Source organism: Mercenaria mercenaria, chromosome 15 (genome assembly GCF_021730395.1).
Source record: "Mercenaria mercenaria strain notata chromosome 15, MADL_Memer_1, whole genome shotgun sequence".
NCBI classification, from domain to species: domain Eukaryota; kingdom Metazoa; phylum Mollusca; class Bivalvia; order Venerida; family Veneridae; genus Mercenaria; species Mercenaria mercenaria.
The window spans coordinates 26,486,405-26,512,009 of NC_069375.1; the positions used below are offsets into that span (position 1 = coordinate 26,486,405).

At 37.8% G+C, this 25,605-nt stretch overlaps 3 protein-coding genes across 4 annotated transcripts in view; all 3 read left to right on the forward strand.

Moving 5' to 3' along the window:
• Positions 1–62: 62 nt before the first annotated feature.
• On the forward strand, positions 63–7,996 carry LOC123550042 (mucin-5AC-like). The gene is made up of 5 exons (XM_053524138.1): positions 63–743; positions 3,548–3,644; positions 4,307–4,360; positions 5,832–5,909; positions 7,359–7,996. The coding sequence occupies exons 1-5, from the start codon at positions 63–65 to the stop codon at positions 7,994–7,996; spliced, it is 1,548 nt and encodes a 515-aa protein (XP_053380113.1).
• A 1,448-nt stretch (positions 7,997–9,444) lies between these two features.
• LOC128548741 (mucin-5AC-like) lies at positions 9,445–11,235 on the forward strand. The gene has a single exon (XM_053524139.1). The coding sequence runs from the start codon at positions 9,445–9,447 to the stop codon at positions 11,233–11,235; it is 1,791 nt and encodes a 596-aa protein (XP_053380114.1).
• Positions 11,187–25,605, forward strand: part of LOC123549396 (uncharacterized) — a 51,510-nt gene continuing 37,091 nt past the window's right edge. The window contains exons 1-7 of one of the 2 annotated variants that reach the window (XM_045337444.2): positions 11,187–11,229; positions 15,158–15,288; positions 18,934–19,275; positions 20,796–21,015; positions 22,465–22,727; positions 24,771–24,895; positions 25,329–25,417. In XM_045337444.2, coding sequence (XP_045193379.2) covers positions 19,237–19,275; positions 20,796–21,015; positions 22,465–22,727; positions 24,771–24,895; positions 25,329–25,417 — 736 coding nt within the window. In that variant the 5' untranslated portion in view covers positions 11,187–11,229; positions 15,158–15,288; positions 18,934–19,236. Of the gene's footprint in view, positions 11,230–15,157; positions 15,289–18,326; positions 18,422–18,933; positions 19,276–20,795; positions 21,016–22,464; positions 22,728–24,770; positions 24,896–25,328; positions 25,418–25,605 lie in introns of those variants that run through there. The other variant, XM_053524839.1, reaches the window with a different exon arrangement.

Here is a 25,605-nt window from a genome sequence, read left to right on the forward strand (position 1 = left end):
TCACTTATTATAATTCATTAAATCTGATCCAGTATTATGGTTTCTTTTGTGATACCTGAAAGATGACCATTGTTACCGTTGTTGCTGACAAAACCAGTGTAACTGCTTCTACTGCTAGCAAAACTAGTTTAACTGCTGCTACTGCTAGCAAAACCAGTGTAACTGCTGCTACTGCTAGCAAAACTAGTTTAACTGCTGCTATTGCTAGCAAAACCAGTGTAACTGCTGCTACTGCTAGCAAAACTAGTTTAACTGCTGCTACTGCTAGCAAAACCAGTGTAACTGCTGCTACTGCTAGCAAAACTAGTTTAACTGCTGCTACTGCTAGCAAAACCAGTGTAACTGCTGCTACTGCTAGCAAAACTAGTTTAACTGCTGCTACTGCTAGCAAAACCAGTGTAACTGCTGCTACTGCTAGCAAAACTAGTGTAACTGCAGCTATTGCTAGCAAAACGTGTATAATTACTACTATTGCTAGCAAAACCAGTAAAACTGCTGCTTTTGCTAGCAAAACCAATATAACTGCTGCTATTGCTGACAAAACGAGTATAACTGCTGCTATTGCTGACAAAACGAGTATAACTGCTGCTATTGCTGACAAAACCAGTATAACTACTGCTCAGATTGCTAACAAAAACAGTAGAACTGCTAAATTTTCTGGCAGTAACAATATTGTTACTGCTACTGTTGCTAATATTGCCAACAGTAAGAGCAGTAATGCTAGGAAGCCTGTAGTTTGTTCCGTACTACTGCAATTACTGATCTACCACTTACTACGCGGCGGTCGTAGCGACATGGCTACTTACAGGACATGTTGTAGCTGCATTTACTAAACAACTGCATTTCTTGATATTTCCAAAAGGACAACAAGGTCAACAGAGTATACTTGCAACGATATTTTGTTGTAGAATAAGGAAAGTCGTTTGAAGTTTCATGTGTGCTTTTGTTTGTGATAGCCCAAATCTCATTTTCAGCTCAACTGTTTGAAGTATAAAGAGGGCTACTGTATTCACCCTGGCGTCGGCCTGGGCTTAGCGTTGGCTTCGGCGGCGTTGCTTTCAGGTTAAAGTTTTAGCTACATTTCGATAACTACTGGTCCTATAATCCTTAGACGTAACATATGAAGTGATCTTGGTAAGAGGAAGACTCTTCATATTGCTAAGGGTCAGGTACCCCAGAGGTCAAGGTTATATTTATTCTTGGGGCCTCTGAGGCCGAGTTGTTAAGGTCGCTGACTTTAAATCCTTGCCCCTCACCAATGTGAGTTCGAGCCTCACTCGGGACGGTGAATTCTTCATGTGAGGAAGCCGTCCAGCTGTCTTACGAAAGGTCGGTAGTTCTACCCACGTGCCCGCTCGTGTTGTAATAATGCACGGAGGGGCACCTTGCGTCTTCCTCCACCATCTTAGCTGGAAAGTCGCCATATGACCTGCGACAATAAACTCAACAAAAACAAAGCAGAACATATAAAGTCTTACTAACGCTCTTACCCCAAAGTCACCCCTTTCTTCAACCTCTCCGATTTTTATTTTGTTGTATGCTCCCTTCTCTGATACACCCCACACTAACTTATTTTTTGTTACTTTCTTAAACGTTCCCTTTGTGTTCCTCCATCCATGCATTATATCATCCATGCATTATATACTCCCCCTCCCCCCCCCCCCCCTCCCTCCATTGTATTCATTTTTTTTTTCATTTTCATTTCTTCTCTATTGCCAAAGATTTTCAAATAGTAGAATATGAAATATAACATGTAGCTGCACAGCCAAGTTAACGGACAGCTTGTTTACTACAATAAACATTATAATACTTATGTATATTCCCCTGATTTTTCCATAAAAAAAAGAAATAATTTAAGATATGATTGTAATGATATAATATTTAAAAAATATGTAATTGTTTGCTCAAAACCATATGTCTTGGACTTTAATAAAGCAAGGAATATATATTAATTCTTTTATTAAATTCTGTACCCTTTTTTACATATGTCGGAGATGTTTACTCAAATAAAGGCTTTTAGCAATGCAAGTAACTGTTGTTTTTTTCCACATGTACCTGAATTCTCAGTTTATTTGCTGTTGTCTTATTTTGTTTCGTCTGACGAGTACATCTGTACCTAGTCCAGCTCTCAGTCATGGGAGGTTACTAAGCGTACATTTGAAACTTTACAAAAATCTTTGGCACTATCCTGCTATGTCAAGGAAACAGGTCCTAAAAAGAGACTTACATTTTGATGAAATTATTCCGTTTTTACATGTTGCAGTTTTTATGTCGACTAACAGAGACATCAACAGAGAAATCGGCATTTTATACGTGTACTCGAAACTGTACGTGTTTTATAAAAGTGTATTTTTAGCGTTTGCTTGAACTGAGAGTCTCTGTAAACAAGAAATCATTGGGCCAACAACGAAAAAACGTAAAAGGATAATAGTTGTTGGGCCATCAATGATTATTAGGTACTATAGAGACAGATGTTTGGCAAAGGTTGCTTAACAGGTACTGTAAATACAGATGTTGGGTCAACGTTGATCAATGGGTACTATAAATACAGATGTTGGGCCCACGTGCTTAATAGGTACTATAAATACAGATGTTGGGCCCACGTTGATTGGTAGATACTATAAATAAGATGTTGGGCCAACGTTGACCAATGGGTACTATAAATACAGATGTTGGACCCACGTTGATTAATAGGTACTATAAATACAGATGCTGGGCCAACGTTGATTGATAGATACTATAAATAAAGATGCTGGGCCCACTTTGATTGATATATACTATAAATACAGATGTTGGGCCAACGTTGATTGATAGATACTATAAATAAAGATGCTGGGCCCACTTTGATTGATATATACTATAAATACAGATGTTGGGCCAACGTTGATCAACGGGTACTATAAATACAGATGTTGGACCCACGTTGATTAATAGGTACTATAAATACAGATGTTGGGCCAATGTTGATTGATAGATACTAAAAATACAGATGCTGGGCCCACGTTAATTAAAGGGTACAATCAACTATAAATTTCAGTCAGGGATATATCGGGCATTTGCTCAGCATTATTTTGATACAGAGAAAAACATTGTTGGCCCAACGTTGGTTCTTTCAAAAAGTCAACAGAAGAATGTACCAAATACGTTATATTATTGTCCTAGATGGCGTTGTAAAAAAGGCTTACTCTAGCAGTCAGCAAAATTTTCTACTTTATTGATACTGAAGTTTCTCCTGAATAATGCTTTGAACATTTGATGATTTTGGTTTGAGTTGCAAGTTACACCAATACATATAGCGATTTCCCAGCTTTTATAGAGGAGGAAGAGCTCCTCTGGTGCCAGTGGGGGTATTATTTCAGGTACAGACAGACACCTGGTAAAAAATAACAATCAGAGCAGGGCTCTAACCCATAGATGCGAGGGGCAAGTGATTCGAGGGCAGCGACCTTAACCTATCGGCTAAGGAAGACCCAGTTTATTTTGGTAATTAACACTCAGTGCTGAAGAGTATAGATAATATCTGCAACTGAAATAAATATATTTATAGAATGGTATGGTACGTGCACGTGCACGTGAGAATAGTGTTCAGCTGTTACGACTAACGGCAGATGAACAGCAAAAACGATTTATCATATTCGCTAACTGTAAACATTGCGAATCCCCGTGAGTTCTTCATGCAACGTTCGCGTCCAAGTTATTAATCTTGTTTATGTATCACGAACACAGAAACTGAAGTTGTTGGTGTTATTGAATTCGATCAGTTTTCAGAAACTGAACACTGAATGTTTTAATTGTAGCAATCTAAACTGCTACAAAAATAAGACAGGATCAACAATTTTAGCATACCAATAACTGCATAATGAAAGATGTGCCTCAACTGCCACAATATACGATATATTAACTAAAAAACAGATCCATGTCTGACCTGCCCCGGTGTACGATAACACAGAACTGCATAATGAAAGACGTGCCTGACCTGCCATAGTTTAAACTGCCACAATAATACAACAACTTTACAATAGTCATCCACATCTGAAAATAGTAAATGACTTGTCTAAACTGTCACTGTTTAAACGTGTTGTCTAAACTGTCACAGTTTAAACTTCCAGAGTATACTATAACTTAACAATAGACAAACAAAACTGCATAATAATATATGTGACAGGTACACTCTAGATTAGAACACAGGAGTCTGAAATTCTATCAGTAAGACTCAGAAGTCTATCTTTAAAAAAAAACATACACCCTATATCTATAATATAAACACATACATGTATAGGGGTTTGTTTTTTTCTTTTTGTAAAAGATAGACTTCTGTGGTCTCAGACTCCTGTGATTATAATCAATGAGATGATCAAAGGTATATAATAAATATCAAATAAAAGGGTGAAAAAATATGCAGTTTACAATACCGTAGACATCTAGATATCTTCGTACTGACAAATAAAGTACATTATTTTATGTTTTTCTGTGAAATACCGGAATATAACGGTGAAATAAAATGGATATCTTTTTAACTGTTTCAGACTTGATTATATCATGTTTATTTTTCTCTGGTAGAAGCTACGGGACTAGGTCTAGGTTTTTTTTTTTTTGTTTTTTTTTTTTTTGTAAACGATAGACTTCTGGGAGTTTCTTTGATAGAACTTCAGACTCCTGTGATGAAGTGATCAAAGACTCTATATATATAATAAATATCAAATAAATGGTGAAAAAATATGCAGTTTACAATACCGTACTGTAGACACCTTATTTTTCTCTGGTAGAAGCTGGAAACTACACTTGAATGCAAAAGAGTGAATTACAAATAATCGGAAATTCTTTACAAAATATACTTAAATATAGATATTGATATGGATAAATAGCTACACGAAAATAAAGATATACGGTCACCGTTTAAGTTTAAAAGAAATCTGGAAATTTCAAAGATTTCAACAAATATATCGTGACCTTACGATACTGTGACGGCATGATTCAATATACGTGACGTTGCGCGTGTAAAATGAGTATCATTTGGTTAAAACCATTGAACATCATAAAGTAAAGGTAACTTTGTTTGTTTCACATGTAAGATCGAAATATATATTTGACTTGAGATCACCATTTACATTTTCACTCGTGACTTTGCCACTCGTGAAAATATTGCACTTGGTGTTCACTTGGTGAAATAGGGCCTACATTTCGATCATACGCAACAAACAAATATCCTCTACCCGTAAATTATTACATAGTTATCTTTTACTGAAAAAAAATCTATCATCAGTACAATATCACTCTGTGTAATGCAAATTAAAATGAGCCGTGCCATGAGAAAACCAACATAGTGGGTTTGCGACCAGCATGGATCCAGACCAGCCTGCGCATCCGCGCAGTCTGGTCAGGATCCATGCTGTTCGCTAACAGTTTCTCCAATTCCAATAGGCTTTAAAAGCGAACAGCATGGAGCCTGACCAGACTGCGCGGATGCGCAGGCTGGTCTGGATCCATGCTGGTCGCAAACCCACTATGTTGGTTTTCTCATGGCACGGCTCAAATAATATTGCCATAGCTATAAATTACTAGTGAGGATAGGGAACACTGGCGGTCTGTGCATGGATTATAATGAACATTCTAAAGTATTGTGTTTGTCTCAGTAATCTTTTAAGTATAAAAGAGGGCTAGATGGATATATCGGAAATATGTTATCCCATTTTTTTCCACAATCTTCAGTCGAAAGAAAACTTAATACTTATCAATTTCCTTTTCTTTCTCAAAATACACCGAAATCTAAATTTGATTCACGCCTTTGGCTACATAGCGTTTAGAAAACAAATACAGGTTTCGTTTTGCAGGTTTTGCCAAAGTAAAAGCAGCTGAAAGACAACTTAAAGATGGCTCACAAAGTCCGTATTTTCTACAAACCAAAGAAAGTAAAATATGTGACATTTTTATTTAATTTTATCACATGTTTGACGTCGCGGGAGTGAAATAAAGCCATTACATAAAATTGATAGTTACACTAGTGTAATAAAGCTTTGACGTCGACGTCGTTAATAGTATAGGAGACGTTGGTCAAATTTACTTGTTTATAATAGTAAAGAAAGTAGAACTGTTGATGCTTCGGCAGGAAAAGCTAACATGTGATAAAAAGAATATTACATTTGTGACTTTCCACATTGAATTTATTAAACGAGTTGAATAAAATTGATAAAATGCTCGGCAGAGCCTCGCATTTTATTATTTTATTCATCTCGTTTAATAAATTCAATATGAAAAGACACTCAAGTAATATCCTTTATGTAATGGGTAAGAGATAGAGAGTATATTGCAGAGCCTTGGTGCAATTACTACGGAAGAGCATTAGTGCCAAGTGTGTTTTTTTATTAGCTCGAAATTTCGAGATACTAACTCGAAATTTCGAGTTACTTATCTCGAAATTTCGAGGTAAAAACACGAAATTTAGACTTCGTATCTTGCCATTTTATCCGCAAAATTTGAACGTCTGTCCATCTGTCAAAGGCCAAAAATGTAATGGACGACTTTTGACTCTTCGAAGTGGAATATTCTATCTACACATCCATATATTGTACCCAACATGTAGCGACTTGAACATATACTACCATACATCAATGTATGACCTACCCCATAGCCTTTGGAGCTACTCCAGATTTCAAATTGTATCCAGGATGTAAACTTTCATTCACATGTATAGTATGTTCAGGTGATAGGGGCTCGAACTAGGTCGAAAACTTCCAGATATGGTCAAAATAGTGAAATATTCTAAGTTCGAATTATTTTCTATGACCTCTGCTAAAATTTCTAGATCTATCCAGGTACCCTGTCTTGGTCAGACTCATTACTACACGTTCATATAGTGTATGTCTATATTTCCTTGCCATATGGGCTCAAACTAGGTCGAAAACCTTCCGGACTTGAACATGGTTTAAATAGTGATATTTTTATGAGCAAACGCTGCCCGGTCATCTTAATCATATGACCCTGTAGGGTACCTAATCTTGGCCACGGCCTATACATCAGCGTAAGCTATTGTAGTTAGTAACTCGAAATTTCGAGATACGGGACTCGAACTTTCGACTTAATAACTCGAAATTTCGACTCAGTTACTCGAAATTTCGAGATACGTTACTCAAAATTTCGACTTAGTAACTCGAAATTTCGAGATACGTAACTCAAAATTTCGAGATATTAACTCGAAATTTCGACTTAGTAACTCGAAATTTTGAGTTAATAAATAACATACACCTGGCACTAATGCTCTTCCGAAAATTACTCAGGATAACAAGCAAAAATTATTTAACTAAATATATTATATAATATTTTGTCAGGTTTTTAAAAGATATGTATTTTAACTATTACAGTGCACAAGACATCGACAACATTTGCAGCAACAACAAATGGAGCACAAGGTACTTCATCACAGCAACAAACAACTTCAACTACTGCAGTGCCAACGACAACGTCACATGAACAAACAACTTCAACAACTACAGAGCCTACGACAACGTCGCAGCCACAAACAACTTCAACTACTGTAGTGCCAACGACCACGTCGCAGCAACAAACAACTTCAACCTCTGAGGTACCATCGTCCACGTCACAGGCACAAACAACTTCAACGACTAAAGTGCCAACGACCACGTTGCAGCCACAAACAACATCAACGACTGCAGTTCCAAGACCCCGTGCAGCCAAAATACTTCAAGAACGCCCTACCCAAAGACCACGTCAAGGAAAAACACTTCTACAAAAAGAGAGCCTACGAAAGACGCAGCCAAAACTACTTCAACGCTGCCGTGCCCCCCAACCATCGCAGCCCCAAAACTACTTCAAATACGGCAGTACAACGACAACGTTGCAGCCACAAACAAATTCAACGATGCAGGCCCACGAAAGTTGCAGCCCCAAAAAATTTCAACGATCGGGCCCACGACCCCTCGCAGCCACAACATTTTTAACGACGCATACCAACCCCCACGTCACAAGAAAAAAAAATTAATACGCATGCCCAAAGACAAAGTGCAGCCACAAACAACTTCAAAATTGCAGTACCCGGCCCGTCAAAGAAAAAACTACTTAAAATGCAGTGCCAACTCACGTACAGGAAAAAACAACCAAAAGACTGAAAAGCCCGACAACGTCGCAGCCTCAAACAACTTCGACGAGCGTGCCCAAAAACCCCGTCCAAAAACAAACAATTCAACGTGAAGGGCAACGACAAAATGCGCAACAAAAAAACTTCACGCTGAAAATACCAAGACCACGTAATGAACAAACAACTTCAACGACTGCAGAGCTAGCAAGTCGCAGCCAAAACAACTTTTAAAGACTGCAGTACCCCGACCCCGTCACAGCCCCAAACTTCAAAAAGGCAGTCCCCGACCCCTCACGGAACAAACAATTCAAATACTGAGGCTCGAAAAGTTTGCAGCCCCAAAAACTTCATCGCTGCGTACCCAAAGACCCTCAAAGCAAAAAAACTTCAACTCGCGAGCCCACGACAACGTCGCGCCAGAAAAAAATTCAAGACTGCAGTACCCAACCCCGTCACAGCCAAAACTATTAAAACGGCAGTAAACGACCCTACAAGAACAAACATCTTTTAACGATGAAGGCCCAAAGACAAGTCCAAAAACAAACCTTCAAATGCAGTACCAAAGACCCCGTCAAGGGGGAAACAACTTCAAATATGCAGTGCCCAAAGACCCCGTCCGCCACAAATACTTCAAAACACGGGAGTACCAACGACCCCGTCAAAGAAAAAAACAAAATAACTACGCAGTGCCCAAAGACAACGTCGCAGCCAAAACAACTTAATTTCTGCAGTACCAAGGACACGTCACAAAAACAAAATACTTCAATACTGCGTGCCCAAATACCGTCAAGGAACAAACTCTTCAACGTGAAGAGCCAAAGACAAAATCGCGCACAAGAATTTGACGACTGCAGTGCCAACGACCCGTCACAAGAACAAACAACTTAAGATGAAGAGCCACGACAAAGTCGAACCCCAAAAAAATTCGACGGCTGCAGTAGCAAAGACCAGCACAGCCACAAGCTATTCAAGTACGGCGTACCAACGCACGTCACAAGAAAAAAACAACTTAACTACTGCAGAGCCACGACAAAGTCGCAGCAAAACAAATTCAACTACTGCGTGCCCCGACCCCGTCACAGCCACAAATATTTAAAACACGGGAGTACCCAAAGACCCCGTCCAAGAACAAACAATTCAATATGAAAAGGGCCCACGCAAGTCACAGCCACAAATATTAAGTACAGCGTACCAACGACCCCGTCAAAAGAAAAACAATTTCAAATATGCAGTGCCCAAAGACAAAAGTCGCAGCCAAAACAACTTAACTACTGCAGTACCCGGGCCCGTCACAAGAACAAACTCTTAACTATGCGGTGAAACTACCCCGTCACAGAAACAAAATCTTAACGATGAAAAGCCAACGACAACGGCAAACCACAAAAAACCCTTTGGACGATGCAGTGCCAACGACAGTCACAAGAAAAAAACAACTTTACGATGAAGAGCCCAAAGACAACGCCGGCCCAAACAACTTCGAGGGTGCAGTACCAACGACCCAAGTCCCAAGCCCCAAGTACTTCAAGCACGGCAAAACCAACGACCACGTCACAGAACAAACAACTTCAACGACTGAAGAGCCAACGACAACGTCGCAGCCACAAACAACTTCAACGACTGCAGTACCAACGACCACGTCACAGCCACAAACTACTTCAAGCACGGCAGTACCAACGACCACGTCACAAGAACAAACAACTTCAACGACTGCAGAGCCAACGACAACGAAAACCTTACCCGCCAAAGCCACCAAAACAACTTCAACTACTGCAGTACCAAGGACCACGTCACAAGAACAAACTACTTCAACTACTGCAGTGCCAACGACCACGTCACAGGAACAAACAACTTCAACGACTGAAGAGCCAACGACAACGTCGCAGCCACAAACAACTTCAACGACTGCAGTACCAACGACCACGTCACAAGAACAAACAACTTCAACTACTGCAGAGCCTACGACAACGTCGCAGCCACAAACAACTTCAACGACTGCAGTACCAACGACCACGTCACAGCCACAAACTACTTCAAGCACGGCAGTACCAACGACCACGTCACAAGAACAAACAACTTCAACGACTGAAGAGCCAACGACAACGTCGCAGCCACAAACAACTTCAACTACTGCAGTACCAACGACCACGTCACAGCCACAAACTACTTCAAGCACGGCAGTACCAACGACCACGTCACAAGAACAAACAACTTCAACTACTGCAGAGCCAACGACAACGTCGCAGCCACAAACAACTTCAACTACTGCAGTACCAACGACCACGTCACAAGAACAAACAACTTCAACGACTGAAGAGCCAACGACAACGTCGCAGCCACAAACAACTTCAACGACTGCAGTACCAACGACCACGTCACAGCCACAAACTACTTCAAGCACGGCAGTACCAACGACCACGTCACAGCCACAAACTACTTCAAGCACGGCAGTACCAACGACCACGTCGCAGCCACAAACAACTTCAACTACTGCAGTGCCAACGACTACGTCACAAGAACAAACAACTTCAACTACTGCAGAGCCTACGACAACGTCGCAGCCACAAACAACTTCAACGACTGCAGTACCAACGACCACGTCACAGCCACAAACTACTTCAAGCACGGCAGTACCAACGACCACGTCACAGCCACAAACAACTTCAACTACTGCAGTGCCAACGACAACGTCGCAGCCACAAACAACTTCAACTACTGCAGTGCCAACGACCACGTCACAAGAACAAACAACTTCAACTACTGCAGAGCCTACGACAACGTCGCAGCCACAAACAACTTCAACGACTGCAGTACCAACGACCACGTCACAGCCACAAACTACTTCAAGCACGGCAGTACCAACGACCACGTCGCAGCCACAAACAACTTCAACGACTGCAGTACCAACGACCACGTCACAGCCACAAACTACTTCAAGCACGGCAGTACCAACGACCACGTCACAAGAACAAACAACTTCAACGACTGAAGAGCCTACGACAACGTCGCAGCCAGAAACAACTTCAACGACGTACAAACGTACAAAACCCAAATTACACGACTGCTCCACGTACAAACGTCGCCAACAATTGAGCGTGGCACGACCTTTTGAACAACGACAACACCTTTGTTTATTTCAGGTATGAATGCTTTTAAGAGTTTATCTTTATTTTGTAAGAAATTACAAAGGAACTGGTGTTTCGTAGAACTTTACCAGTTTGCTAACTGGGTGATTTCTTTACGCTACCAATATGTACGTTTATTTCATATCCGAATGAAAATTACTTTTTGTATGACATCACATTTAATGACGTCAATGTTGAAGGTTAACATGAGTTTTGGTCTCGCTCTCGAGTCATTATGTGTGGCTTTTCTGTAAATAGATCTAGATATCTATATAGATTTAATAATAAATTGTAGATCTATTTGTTGTTTTGTGTATATATAAGATCTATATACAAATGCAGTTTAAGTGTCATGTACAGTGTTGCAAAGTTATAAATTTGTTCAACTTCAAAATTGTTCATCGGTGGCAAAACTATTCGTAACACGTGGAAAAGTATCTTAGACTAAGTTAGAGCGAACAATTAAGCATAGGGGAGAACGGGGTAAATTGATTCACGGGGTAAACTGGTACATAATTAAATAAATGCCCGTCTGTATCATAACGTCACATATGACATGCGTTAAACTAAAATCACGCAATAAACTAAAATAGTTAAAAGTGTATAAATTTGCCCCAGTTTTCCCCCCTCTAAAGTTAGCTACATGTAGTTCTAGATCTATCTTTTCATGCAGATGTCTGTTCAACATTAATTTCTTTGTTTTATGGCGTACCCCTAACAACTCAACAAAAAAGTGCGTTTCTTCGTGGAGAATGACATAAATGAGCCGTGCCATGAGAAAACCAACATAGTGGCTTTGCGACCAGCATGGATCCAGACCAGACTGCGCAGTCTGGTCAGGATCCATGCTGTTCGCTTTCAAAGCCTATTGTAATTAGAGAAACTGTTAGCGAACAGCATGGATCCTGACCAGACTGCGCGGATGCGCAGGCTGGTCTGGATCCATGCTGGTCGCAAAGCCACTATGTTAGTTTTCTCATGGCACGGCTCAAATAATGTTACATTTTCCATCTTTTTTCTCGTTTTACGTGAAATTGCAAAGCGTAACATGTAGATCTATTGCGTATTTTCAAAATGCAAAGAATGAAATGTGAAAAAAAAATGTTAGGTCGTAGTCTACTGATATTTTGAACTGAATAATTGACATGCGGATATGATCACAACGATCCGTCTATCACGTGTTGTTTATTTCTGAAACAAACACCGTAGATCTAGGTATACTTAAGAATGACAAAATGACAATAGAATGAGAAGCGGGTGGACTCTATATAATAATGATAATAATAATAATAATAATAATAATAATAATAATAATAATAAAAATAATGATGATTTTAATAATAATAATAATAATAACTTTCTTTAAAGAGGATGAAATATTTGGCTATAGCCAGTCTAACATATGGTCCTCTAACATAATAATGTAAAAAATCACCCATCTACGTAACATAGACAGTGAAGTGAAAGACGTGAATATGAACAAATTAATTCTTAGCGGCATAAACAGTATAATAGTACAATGAACAGAGGTTAAAATAAGATAAAAATATGTACAAGTGGTGAAAGAATAAATGTTATTTGTAATCCGCGCACCAAAACACTAAAAACTCTTATAAATGTGAGAAAAGTACGGGAAAGCGCAGCTTAGCTACTTTTGTGGCATTTAAGACTCCGATTTATTGTCACGAAGCCTAATTTGATTTTTATTATAACGGCGAAACATAAGAAATATACGGTGTTCCGTGGTGACCATCCGTCGCGATTTTTATTCCTGAACCCTAGACCTCGAAAGCCGAAATCACGAAACTATGATGATGAAAGTCGAAACCATGATGATGAAAGTCGATACCACGAAACACTTTCGTAATTTCGATTTTCACCATCGTAGTCTCTAATTTTCACCATGGTGATTTTGACTTTCAAGATACGGGTTCCAGAAATAAAAAAAACATCGATGGCCTAAACGGAACACCGTAGAAATATCATAAACTAGGAATATTTCATTTTTGAAAATGTGTTGAAATATGACTAGGTATAACAATGTCATGGGGTCTCATTTCAAGATGTGTTGGTACCGGAGCCTCCGTGACCGAGTGGCTAAGGTCGTTTACTTTAAATCACTTGCCCCTTTCCACTGTGGGTTCGAAATCTTGCTTGGGTAGATCTATATTGAATTCTTTCACGTTTAAAAGTCATCCATGTTACTTATGAAAGGTCGGTGGTTCTACCAAGCTATCGATTTGTGCCTGAACCTTGAGCCCTTCCTGTACTATAAAAGCTGGAAAGTTGTCATATGACTGTGACTAAACCTAAACAAACAAACAAGAATTGCGGACGTATATTGCTTATTTATGTGTCACAAAAAAAGACGATAGCTTTGCAGAGAGTTTCAGTTGCTATGGTGATATAATAATATACATTTGTGTGGAATTCAAAGATAACTATATGCGCATTTAGCTAGATTATGAAAAGGTAAAAACCAGTAGTACATACTTCATCTACATTTTTTTTGTAAAATCATTTATTTTAATAATTTGACACATCTTTCATTATGCAGCTGTGTGTCTATTGCCTGTAACTGTTCATTTGTCATATAATTGTAACAGTTCGGGTTGGAGTAATCAACACATTCGGGCTACCGGATTCACTTAATGATAACGTCAATTATAACTCATCAGCATGTTCAATGAGGTAAACGTAATCAGAAAAGACTCCCTTTTGGGTTTCTAAACATAAGCAGTCACGTTTACTACGTATAACTTGGATACTAAGGTTGCTTGAAGAGCTCATGACTTAGCTAAGATTGCTATATAGGTCTATTGTTGGCATCTTTGAAAATCTATAACGGTCCAATATTCAGCTGATATCAGAAACAACATCTCACCGCTTTCTGTCGTAAAATGATATAGAACCACATCGGTCCGCTATATAACCCTTGCTGGGGGAGGTGTCACAATTTTCACAGGAACCTCCGTGCGAGTGGTTAAGGTCGCTGACTTCAAATCATTTGCCACTCACCGATGTAGGCCCGAGTCTCACTTGGGGCATATAATTCTTCATTTGAGGAAGTCATCCAGCTGGCTTACGGAATGTCGTTGATATTACCCAGGTTTCCGCACGTGATGAAATAATGCCCGGAGGGGCACCTGGGGGTCAAGTTCCTCCGTAATGAAAAGTCACCATATGACTTATGTGTCGGTTTGTCGTTAAACCCAACAAAGACAAGAAAGATACCACATGGACAGAGGATCGGGTTATTAATCGTTTCTGTTGTTCATGTACCGTAAGACAGCAACTAAGCACTTTCCTCACCTCACGGGCATGAAAGCAAGGGGAATATGGGTATATGGATGGCACCGCTATCCTCGCAACTTTGAAATCGGCCCTAAGGCAGTGCGCGTACACTTAAAATACTATTCTATTACATTGGCAGATATTATATATACTCTTCAACACTGAATGTTAACTACCAAAATTTATTGGGCCCTCCGTAACCGAATGGTTATGGTCGTGGAATCACTTGCCCCTCGCATCTATGGGTCTCGATAGTCTAGAGGCAGAGCGTCCCCTTTAAGTGTGAGAGGTCGTGTGAGAGGTCCCCGGTCGCGTCATAACAAAGACGTGAAAAAAATCGAGCCCTGCTCTGATTTTTTATCTACCCGGGTACCCGTCTGCGCCTGAAATAATGTTTGGACTGGCACCTGGGGTTTTCCTTCTCTGTAAAAGATGGGAAAACGCCACATGACCTTAACTGTATTGGTGTAACTTGAAATGCAAACCAAAATAACCAGTGTTTAAAGTCTTCTTCAGGAGAAACTCGAGCATCATTAAAACAATTGTGCGAATAGCTGAGGTAACCTTATTTTGTGTGTTTTCTACATTTTTAAAACTTTTACATAAAACTCAAGGAGATGATCAATGTATTTAAAACAATTTTTTGTAGGCACTGTGGTAGACTTTGGTACAAGTGTAAATGATACCGCCATAACAGTCTCCGGAAATGACGATTTCTACGGACCTGTTGATACACCTATTGGATTTGCGTGTGATTGTGAATGGTCAAGACAGCTTCATGTGAGTTGTGTATAATTATTTGTTACATAAATAATTATCATATTAGACACGACTGATTCTGCCTTTGCGACCAGCGTAGATCATGATCAGTCTACACATCCGTGCAGTCTGATCAAGACCTGTGCTGGTCGCAATTCAGTCAGTATCTTTTTGGTAAGCACCCATTTTAACAGTTAATGGTACTTTCAAAATGGAAAGATGGACAAGTTCATTACAGAAATTTAGCAGGGTAAGCGTTAATGATATAAATCATGTCATTTAATGTTACTATAAAATCAAGTTTGCCTGCAGTACCTCATGCGATAAATCTAGTTGTTTAAAATGAGCTGATTTTTATGTCGAAGGTATTAGCTGAAGATTGACAGAGCGAATTTAAAATAAACGTGAGGCTTGCACAGTTCCGTCTCAAAATGTTTAACTACAGTAAGATTTGTCTCACAATTTTTCGCATGTCCCTGTGTGTCGGCTTAATCACGCATATATTTTTTGCAAAAGAAACCTGATTTTACTGTAGCGATTGTGTAGGATGGGTTTAGGTGGTACATCATATCGAAATGGCGAATATTTTGCATGAGTTGTCAATCCCTTTATTTCTATATATGAAACATCAAAAATTATTAAATAGCAGTAAGCAGAATATAACCCTTTTTGCCTGTTACTGATGCAGATCTGATCCAAACTAAGTACATCGACCTGTGAAATATATCATATCATGCAGAGATAGAACATGCTTTTATTATCGAGCATGGGACGTTTGTGTTTTTTTATAACTTATGATTGAAAAATGACCAGTTATCCGTGCATCTGTTAAGTTGTAAACAATGGCATGGAAAGAAAAACGCATGATTTTTAACCAGGTTTTCGTAGAAAACCGGTTATTAGACTGGGGTTTGTCGTTGGATGGGCGAGCGGGTGGGCGTCAAACTTCCGCACAATAACTTAAGTTTGGAACAAGCTATAGAAACCAAACTTAGTCTGTAGATAGGTGGTAATTAAGAAGACGAAGATTGGGATTGCATTTGGGATCATTTGGGTCAAGGTCAATGTCGCTGTTGCTAAAAATAGAAAAAAATGGTTTCCGCTCAGTAACTTTAGATTGCACTGATACATGTATTGAAATTAAACTCGGCCTACAGGTAGCTTATAGGAAAAAACAAGATTGGGATTGTATATGGGGTCATTGGGGTCAAGTTCAAGGTCAGGATAACTTATCTTCACACTTATAAAAATTCCACGGTGGCGCAGTGGTTTAGAGCGTTGGGCCAAAATCGTTTTAGTCAGTGGGGCGGAAGGGCGTCGGTTCAAATCCTACTGAGATCCAAATTTATTTTTTGTGATAAAAATGGTCATTTTAATGTCATTTGGTCAAGGTCAAGGTCACTGTTACTAAAAATATATTTTTCTCTAAAAATAGATTTTTTGTTTCAATGTGATCATCAAAAAGGTGGTTTCCGCTTTATAATTCTAGTTTGGACTTACTTACTGCCACCAAATTTGTGTACAGCAAGCTTATCTGAAAAACTAGCTTTGAATGATATTTGGGGTCACTGTTACTAAAAATAGAAAAATGGCTTCCACTCAATATCTTTAACCAGCCCGCTTAGCTCAGTAGGTAAGAGCGTTGGTATACGGATCGCGGGGTCGTGAGTTCGATCCTCGGGCGGGGCGTATGTTCTCCGTGACTATTTGATAAACGACATTGTGTCTGAAATCATTAGTCCTCCACCTCTGATTCATGTGGGGAAGTTGGCAGTTACTTGCGGAGAACAGTTTGTACTGGTACAGAATCCAGGAACACTGGTTAGGTTAACTGCCCGCCGTTACATGACTGAAATACTGTTGAAAAACGGCGTTAAACCCAAAACAAACAAACAAACAATATCTTTAGTTTGGGTACACTTACTGTCAGTATACTTGGTGTGTAGATAGCTTTTGTCAAACACAAATGTTCAACGGTTGTGAATGTATTTGAGGTCACTTGGATCAGGGTCAAGGTCAATGTAACTAAAAATAGAAAAATGGGTTCATATTTGAAATTAAAAAAAAATATATTTTTTTTGCTGTGGAATGGACGGATGTTGGTTCATATCTCACTGAGATCCAAATTTGTTTTTGGTTTTGGGTTGTTGTTTTTTTTGGTGACAAAAATGTCATTTTAATATTCTAATGCCATTGGGTAACTAAAGATAGAAAAATATGGTCATAGAACTTTATAATAAAAAATAGAGATCAATAATAAAAAAAAATAGAGATCATCAAAAAGCTGGTTTCGAGTTTTATTTATAACTTTAAATATAAGAACTGGCTTTGGATTGTATTTTGGGTCACTGTTACTGAAAATAGAAAAATGGTATTTGCTCAATATCTTTAGTTTGGGTGCACCTATTGTCAGCAATTTTTGTGTTTGGGTAGCTATTATCAAAGCATCATAAATTACACAGGGAAATGACACATGTACTTTTCTTATACCTGTACTTCTGAATGGCATGATTGGATGCAGTCAGATATATATGAATATGACCATTTTTTTAAAGAACCTGTTGGCGTGAACAAAGAAGTAGAGCTATAAAATATTTTTCTTTTTATAGATCTAGCTCTTCGTATCAGATGCGCAATTTGCCAAAGTTTGAAAACCTGGTTTTCGAGGAATTTCCACGTTTCTTAAAACTGTTTTTATCAAAAGGTGAATGTTTTGAAAAGAATAGATATTTTCCTTCTGAAATACAGGAAAAAAACTAAATTCTACTAAATACATTTTCGTTGAAATGGAGCACATCGAAATATCCCCATACCCTAAAGCACTGTATGGGTGTCCTCCCTTAGCTCAAATTACTCCATTTGCAACGCAACGTCGTTTGTCGCGTATGTCAATTTAATGAAATATTTCTTTAACATTTTTGTAAAATTTTGATATTGCTTTTCTATCGCAGACTTTTTCCATACAGAGATATTTTCAAATACTTAGCAGGTCCATTACAACGTTGAAATTACCTCAGTTAAATACATGTTCACCATCGAACTGAGTAGTCGATTGGAATGAGTTACCGCCCTTATGTCAAATAAGCCATTTGCAAGTTTTTGTTCCTTCCAGACGTAATAAAAGTGCAGGTCTATTTTTTAGGATTTAGAGCAGGTGAGCTGCATGAGAAAACTAGTTAGCCTTTCTTTCTTTAGCACAGGAATAATGTAGTCCCCTCTCTATACGGAATGAACAAAAATAATAAAGGGAGATAAAAAAAATTCAAAAGATACTTCTGGCTACAGTACATTCTTTTATCTTTTCTTGTGAATTTAAGGTATGTTTTTCATGAACTTTGTTGCTAATGGTAACGTTTTATTTATAATTCAATTAAACTTGTGTATGTACAAAATGTTGATCTTGATTTTCAAAAATAACCATGTGCTAGGCCCCTATTACTTTTGCATAATATGTAATTAGTTTCTCACTGGAATCAGTGTGTAGTTGTTGCAGTTTGGCACTGGTGAGGTAATCAAATGGGGTTATGCCATAACTTAATGGATGTGACCATGAGAAAACAAAAACAATATCAGTAAAATTATGGTAGCCAGAACTATGAAACAGTAATGAGTTTCTAAAATTATAAAGAAATGAAATTCATGTTTGATTTTCTTGTTTAATTTCAGATATCTGTCAATGGGTTTGTTATACTAGGGTCAAGATGGGGCTCTGCCCCTCCAAGACCACCTGTCATTCCCACTGATCCAGCCGATACAAATGGCGTAAGGCCACACATTATTGCCCCATTCTGGACAGATCTGAAGTTCAAAACAGGGATTTCGAATGTATGGTATCAGACATACTATGAATATGCTCCAGCTAACAGTGGGTGGAATAGTAACCTGACATTGATACAGAAGTTTAAGGTTGAGAGCAGAGAGTTTGATGGGTTTGATCTACGGCAAGCTGTAGTTATCACCTGGGAAAAAATGGTCCCTACAGATGTAGATGAGGCTTCATCGACAGAGGTTTGTTGCTATTTTTAGATGACTGTTGCTATATTTGGACAACTGTTGCTGTTTTTAGTTGACTGTCAGTTTTGGGTACCTCTCTGTGGCTCGAGTTAAGTGGCTTAGATGTTAATGGCTGAAGGGCGAGTCAGTCATACTTCAAGTTGCCTGTTGCTACATCTGACTTCAGCTTTCTGCATTCAACACAGGCGATGTTTTTAGTATCTTTTTGTGTCCTCCTCCCCCCTACCCAATCCCCACAAATTTTTGGGGGCTTAACTAGATTTTCTTGTCATACATCTGTCATTCAATCTGAATTTCATATCTCAGAAAGTGCTTGATCTAGACAGGGGTCAAATTTAACAATAGTTTGTACTAGCTGAAATTAGCTAGTGCCCTTTTTAATCACTAGCTAAAATGAAAAGCTACCGGCTAAAGTTAATAATATTTAATTACACTATTAATATTTTACTAGCCAAAACTTACTGATTGATCTCTGTTAGTAGCCAGTCACAAACAAAAATATATTCTATTAGCTTAAAATAACTTGTGCCATTTCTGTTGAACAATAAAATATCATAAACATAAATGATAACATTCCTTTCATGAGCAAAATGTGTACCTTCAAAACAATTAAACTTTATTATTTAAAGCTCTGAAGACATTTGCTAATGTTATATTATTGACTAGCTGAAATTAGCTAGTACATTTGAAACCCACTAGCTATTTTAAAATTCCACTAGCATTTAGCTTGTATGCTTGCCTAAATTTGAACCCTGCTAGAGACATAAACCATCAGAGGCTTTTTATTCAGCATGTTAAGTTGTGCACCCGTGGTCTTGTTTGAGCTTCCACTCTGCCAGACCAGAGTTATGGCCCTTGGCTTAGTCAGAAGTACGTATAAAGGTCCTAAAAGTTTGTGTCAAGTATTTTGAAAAGTATTTTAGGGTCATGAAATCATATAGAAATATTATACGTATGGGAAGTTGTGACCCTTGTTTAAAGGCCTAAAAAATTATGTCACATGTATCTCAAGAAGTATTTGACCTGGAGTCATGATACTTTATAGGTTTACCCCATTTCCCCACTCCCTCCCTGTCCCCCCTCCCCCCAAAAAAGTATGTTTTTACTCTTTCAGTTTCTTTTATTGTGTGTTTTCTGATGATGTTTTATAGTGTTCATATTCCTATCTCCTTAAGATTCAAGTCCTAGCCCAAGGTTATATATGAAAGTTTTTGTCTTTCATTGTCAACAAATAGCAAATGTCGGACTGTACAGTGACAGGAAGTTGGGACACCGTGTCCAGTATGGACACATATAGTGTTAAAGTAAATGTCATTTGATGCCCCCATCCCCACATACACACCATCACACACCATTGAAAGGTGAGTTTTGAATAGGCAGGTTAAATGGTGAATATATACGCAGAAAAACTAAAGCCTAACACTTTGGATTGATTGTCCAAAGTCTTAGTGACTGAGCAGAAAATTCTGAAAAGTATGGTAACTAATTTTAATGTTTTTTTTTTTTCATTTTAGCTGATGACTTTTCAACTAGTTATGATGACAGATGGGGTGAGCAACTTTGCCGTTTTTAATTATGGAGCAAATAGCTGGAGTACCACAAAGCGTGTGCGAAGACCAGCTTCGATGTCATGGCAGTGTAGTGAGAGATACTACAGAAACACATTCTCCCGATCTACAAGTATATATGACGAGGCTTTTACAAATACCAATGTTAATGCAAGCGGAGATATTGGTATGTTGTCACCTGAAGGATTTATTGTTACTAAACCAGAATGCCTCTAGAGGTTATTTTATGGCCCAAATTTGGTACATAGGTTAATATTGCATAGAGACCAGTGTTTTGTTGCATTTTATGTAGCTTGGGTCGAGGTCATTGTTCTTTTAAATAGAAAAAAAATGGTTTTTACTGACACTCAGTAACATTGGTTAGGAAAAGGACATGTAGACTAAAACTTATTACTTAGGTAGCTTGCATATGTAAAGACTTTCTTTTATTATGAATCAGTGTCATTTTTACTAAAATACGAAAATAGTTTTCACAAGATATTTTTTTTCCTTCAGTATATAATGTTTTGCAGAGCATAATGATAATGACTGTTTCAGCTGGATAACTTCCTTTAGGAATGAGATATTGGCACCAAAACTGATGTGGATTTTCATAAAAGTATTTCGCACTTTGTAGACAAAGAATGCTTATTAAGTGATAGTTTTTTCCCCAATATTTTTCCAATATTTAATGCATATTTATTTCTTTTCCATTTCTTACCCTTAACCAGAAAGCCAATTCGTTGAATTCACATGAGATTACATAACAGAGCCAGGTTCCATTACTCTGATAAAGTTACGTTTTACAAATTATGTCCCCTTTTTATACTAAGAAAAAAACTTGGTAAAACTTTCGTATGTTTGCTAGTATATATTAAAGGTTGTAATAATGTTCTTAAATAGTTTGTGGTGTGACCATATCAGTCTTGTTAAGAACGATAGACCTTTTTTCACTTTCTGTTATAAGAATATTTGATTTACATCTGGGAGCAACTGTTGGCACTTAAAAAATGTTGTAAGGTAGTTTTGTACTTGTGGAAAACCAGAAATTATGAGGGGTTTATCCAGATATCAGGGACCTGTGCCTAGATCTGGCATACTCAAGTATTAATGGTACCGCCAGTAAATTTTGATGCATTCTGGTTGATAAAACCTGCAAAGTTTAAGTCTTTCTAACGATGAAATATCATAACAAAAGTTAATACATTGACCAAGTTCAAGTAATGTCACAAAATTAACTTGAAATTTGCAGATCTCCTTAATAACAGACAAATATTTCGAAAGTAAGAACACAGATCTGTACATTTTAATTTTTGTAAATTTACAAAGTTCTGTGAAAAGTTTCATTAAAATGTACATGGTAGAATTTTTTCTGAACTGGAAATTTTTATCAAAATTGTTATTTTCCCTGATAATAGACACCCTTTACGAAAACTTGCTTGTGGTCCAAGTTTTTCAGATCAGTTTAACAAACAGTTTTCATTTAACTGGTTTAGTTTTCTAAGTTGGACATGAGGTTTTTAGGTAACTTGTTTTAATCAGATTTTACATCATAGAAAAAAATTGATAAAAACATGCAGAACTACCTTAAGAGTTAAATGCTGACTGCTGATGTAATTATTCTATGTCATTTTAGATCCAAGAGGCAGATGGTTGTTTAAACTGGATTTTTGCCCATCAACTCACAAAAATTATCGTGACAGTTGTTACGGATGGAGCTACAGTGAGTCCAATACGGCAGGTCGAGATGGTCTTGTAGCCGAAATAGATGAGACCTTGCCAAAATGTCCGTGTGATTCGGGTCGTGCTGAGGTTGATAAAAGATTTGAGAAAATGACTGGTGGCACTGGTTTGTGCTATACAACAAGTTTTCCAGCAAAGGAAAATTATGGAAGTCGAGTAAGTTATTACACCATTAACAGTTCATGGTGATAACTTAAATTTGATTTAATGTTTAATTCTCTGTCATGTGCCAGTGACCCTTTTACCCAAGTTATTGTTTTCTTAACCCTTACCCTGCTAAATTTCTATAATGGACTTGTCCATCTTTCAATTTGAACAGTACCATTAATAAAGGGGTGCATACCAAAAAGATACTGACTGAATGACAAACAGTGCAGATCATGATCAGACTGTGTAGATGTGCAGGCTGATCATGATCTACACTGGCCGCAAAGGCAGAATCAGTCGTGTCCAGCATGATATGGGTTAAGACTTTTGACATGTTCAGTGTTTCCATATCCAGTTTATGTTGAAATTTTCATCTTGATATGACATTGACCAGAAAAAGTCACTGTGCATTGGCAGATCTAGACTGTAGGCTGTTGAAAAGTTATACACTAGGACCTCTTTGCAAAATTAGTCACCTCTCAGTCACCGAAAATCCTTGATCCACACGAGCTGATTTGAAAAATACATTTTTACAGTCATGTAGTCTTAGGCCTATCTTTCTGTTTTGTTTTTCATTTTTATGGGAAAGTAAGCATATTATGAAAGGGCTTCTCTAATATATTTTTATGCTGCCCAAAGGGGAAACATATAGTCGCCGTTCATCCTTACCGCAATAATTATTCTTGTCAAGTATTTCTCAGCAACCATTGGTTGGAATTTAGCGAAACTTCATAGGAAGCTTTACTATCAAGGGGAGATGCACATATTATCTTTTTGTTCTGGTTGAATGATTTTTCACAGAGTTATTGCCCTTTGATTATTCAGCAGTAGTATACTATAGTACAATTCTTGTCCACTAGTTGGAATGTAGCAAAACTTCATAGGAAGCTTTACTATCAAGACGAGATGTGAAAATTATCTTTGTGTTTATAGAATTCAACAAAACTTCCAGGGAACATTGACTCCATAGAAGAGATGCGTATTATCTGCATGTTCTGGTCGGGAGATTTTTCACTGAGTTATTGCCCCATTTTTGTACCATTTCTTGTCAGGAATATGCATAATTCCTCAGTAACCACTTGCTGGAATTCATTGAAACTTCGTAGGAAACTTCACTTCCAAGAGGAGATGCACATAATATTATTGTCTTCATGTTCCGTTCGGATGATTTTCACTGAATTTGTATATCATAAAATTATTTTTATCGGTTTTCCGTGTGATGTCTCATTAAATCAAAGACCTATAATGCACAATTATAACTCTTTGATTAAATGCAGTGACCCTTTGTTTTTTACCGCGATCAAACATAGCCTTTTGTAATAAACCATCCATCGGATTCTAGATAAAAGAAGTGGATCCCCGTCGAAATGATTTGGATCCAGTCAGAAACATTTTGAAACCAGTCAAAAATGTTTAATACATTGCAGTCGGCTGTCTGCAAACATTATTTAAAGGATGTGCCGCGCGAGCACTGATTGCGTCACGTGCTAATTACGGACCGATTATCAAAGTGACAATCAGACCGTTTGACACGTTTATTGATTATCTGAGAGTGCGACCAACAATTTCCTGCTTGGCAGGTGATCGTGTATTGAGATATCAGACCGAAATTTATACTTTTCTCCATTTTTACGGGACCGATTTTTTTCGTTTTTTCACTTCACAAATCGGTCTGAAAAGTCAAAAATCGGTCCAAAACCGACAAACCGGCAAATTTCCGAAGCCCTGTAAATAATATATTGTAAATTAATGATTCAACATTAGTAAACTATAGTGCCATCATAGTCAGGAGTATTTCTTACCAACCACTGGCTGGAATGCAGCCAAAATTCAAAATTGGACTCGTGTGCAGCAGATATAATCCATATTTGGACCTGGCATTCGCCTCGTCCAAATACGTATTATTACTTCTGTGTACTCGTCCAATAGAATTCAGTGTTGTACTCAACACCATTAAATTACCTCATAGTACTGTACAGAACAGTGTTAAATAATCAAATAGTATTAATTAGATATCAGATAATAAGCTTGTGTACTGTCTGTATTTTCTAGTTATGTTGCTATGAAACTGGTACCACAAGTTTGTTGACTACTATACCAGGAGCTGGTTTCCTAAGTTTGTACAATCCTCTTAGAGCTGCAGTACTCTACCAGGATCAAGACCTGGAACCATACAGGTTTGTATAGGCCGAGTTTGGTTACCTGTGACTTGCTGTAGTATAAAAATTTTAAAAAAGGAACTGAAAAAATGCTGTACTTCCACAGTCAATGCGACTCTAAACCCAACAAAAAAATTCTATCCTTACAAAAATTGAATACAATAGCCTATCAAAACTGTGATTTTCTTATAGACTTGCATAAAGAAAACTTATAGGATGTCTAATTGTTTCAATAAGTCTAGCAAATGTTGAGCATACAACCCTGTTTTCATTGGCTGATTTTTCTTGATGTATCAACAAAAAAAAATGCTTCAAAAAATTAGGATTTGATAAATGTTTTAATTATACAGTGCAGAAATACTATGATCAAAAAGTTCAGAATTACTGTAATTTGTACAGGTGCACAAGGATGAAATATATGCCTCATACAGTATTCCTATTCTCATTACAGATGGTGTTGTGAGAGAACTGATCTGTGTGACCTGTTCATGCAGAAAAGACCTGTAGATGACTGTACTGCCTACGAAGCTCCTACCCCAGGTATGATACTTGGAATTTTATTTAATTTTTATGGTCCAGAGTGGCTTGAAATATCACAATTGACTTTGCTGCTTCAGATATTTAAAAAAAAATTAGTTCCTAATACCACCTTTTGAGTTCTTAAAAATCACATAAAATAGCAGTGGTGCATATTGATATTCAGAGAGAAAAAAAAGAACGGAAATTTT

Excerpts from the sequence above, each read along its gene's own strand:
- LOC123550042 (XM_053524138.1), top strand. The coding sequence starts at position 63 with ATGACCATTGTTACCGTTGTTGCTGACAAAACCAGTGTAACTGCTTCT. Across the intron at positions 4,361-5,831 it reads AATCAATGAGATGATCAAAG|GTTTTGCCAAAGTAAAAGCA; the intron begins GTATATAATAAA and ends TTCGTTTTGCAG. Across the intron at positions 5,910-7,358 it reads TTTTCTACAAACCAAAGAAA|TGCACAAGACATCGACAACA; the intron begins GTAAAATATGTG and ends TAACTATTACAG.
- LOC128548741 (XM_053524139.1), top strand. The coding sequence starts at position 9,445 with ATGAAAAGCCAACGACAACGGCAAACCACAAAAAACCCTTTGGACGAT.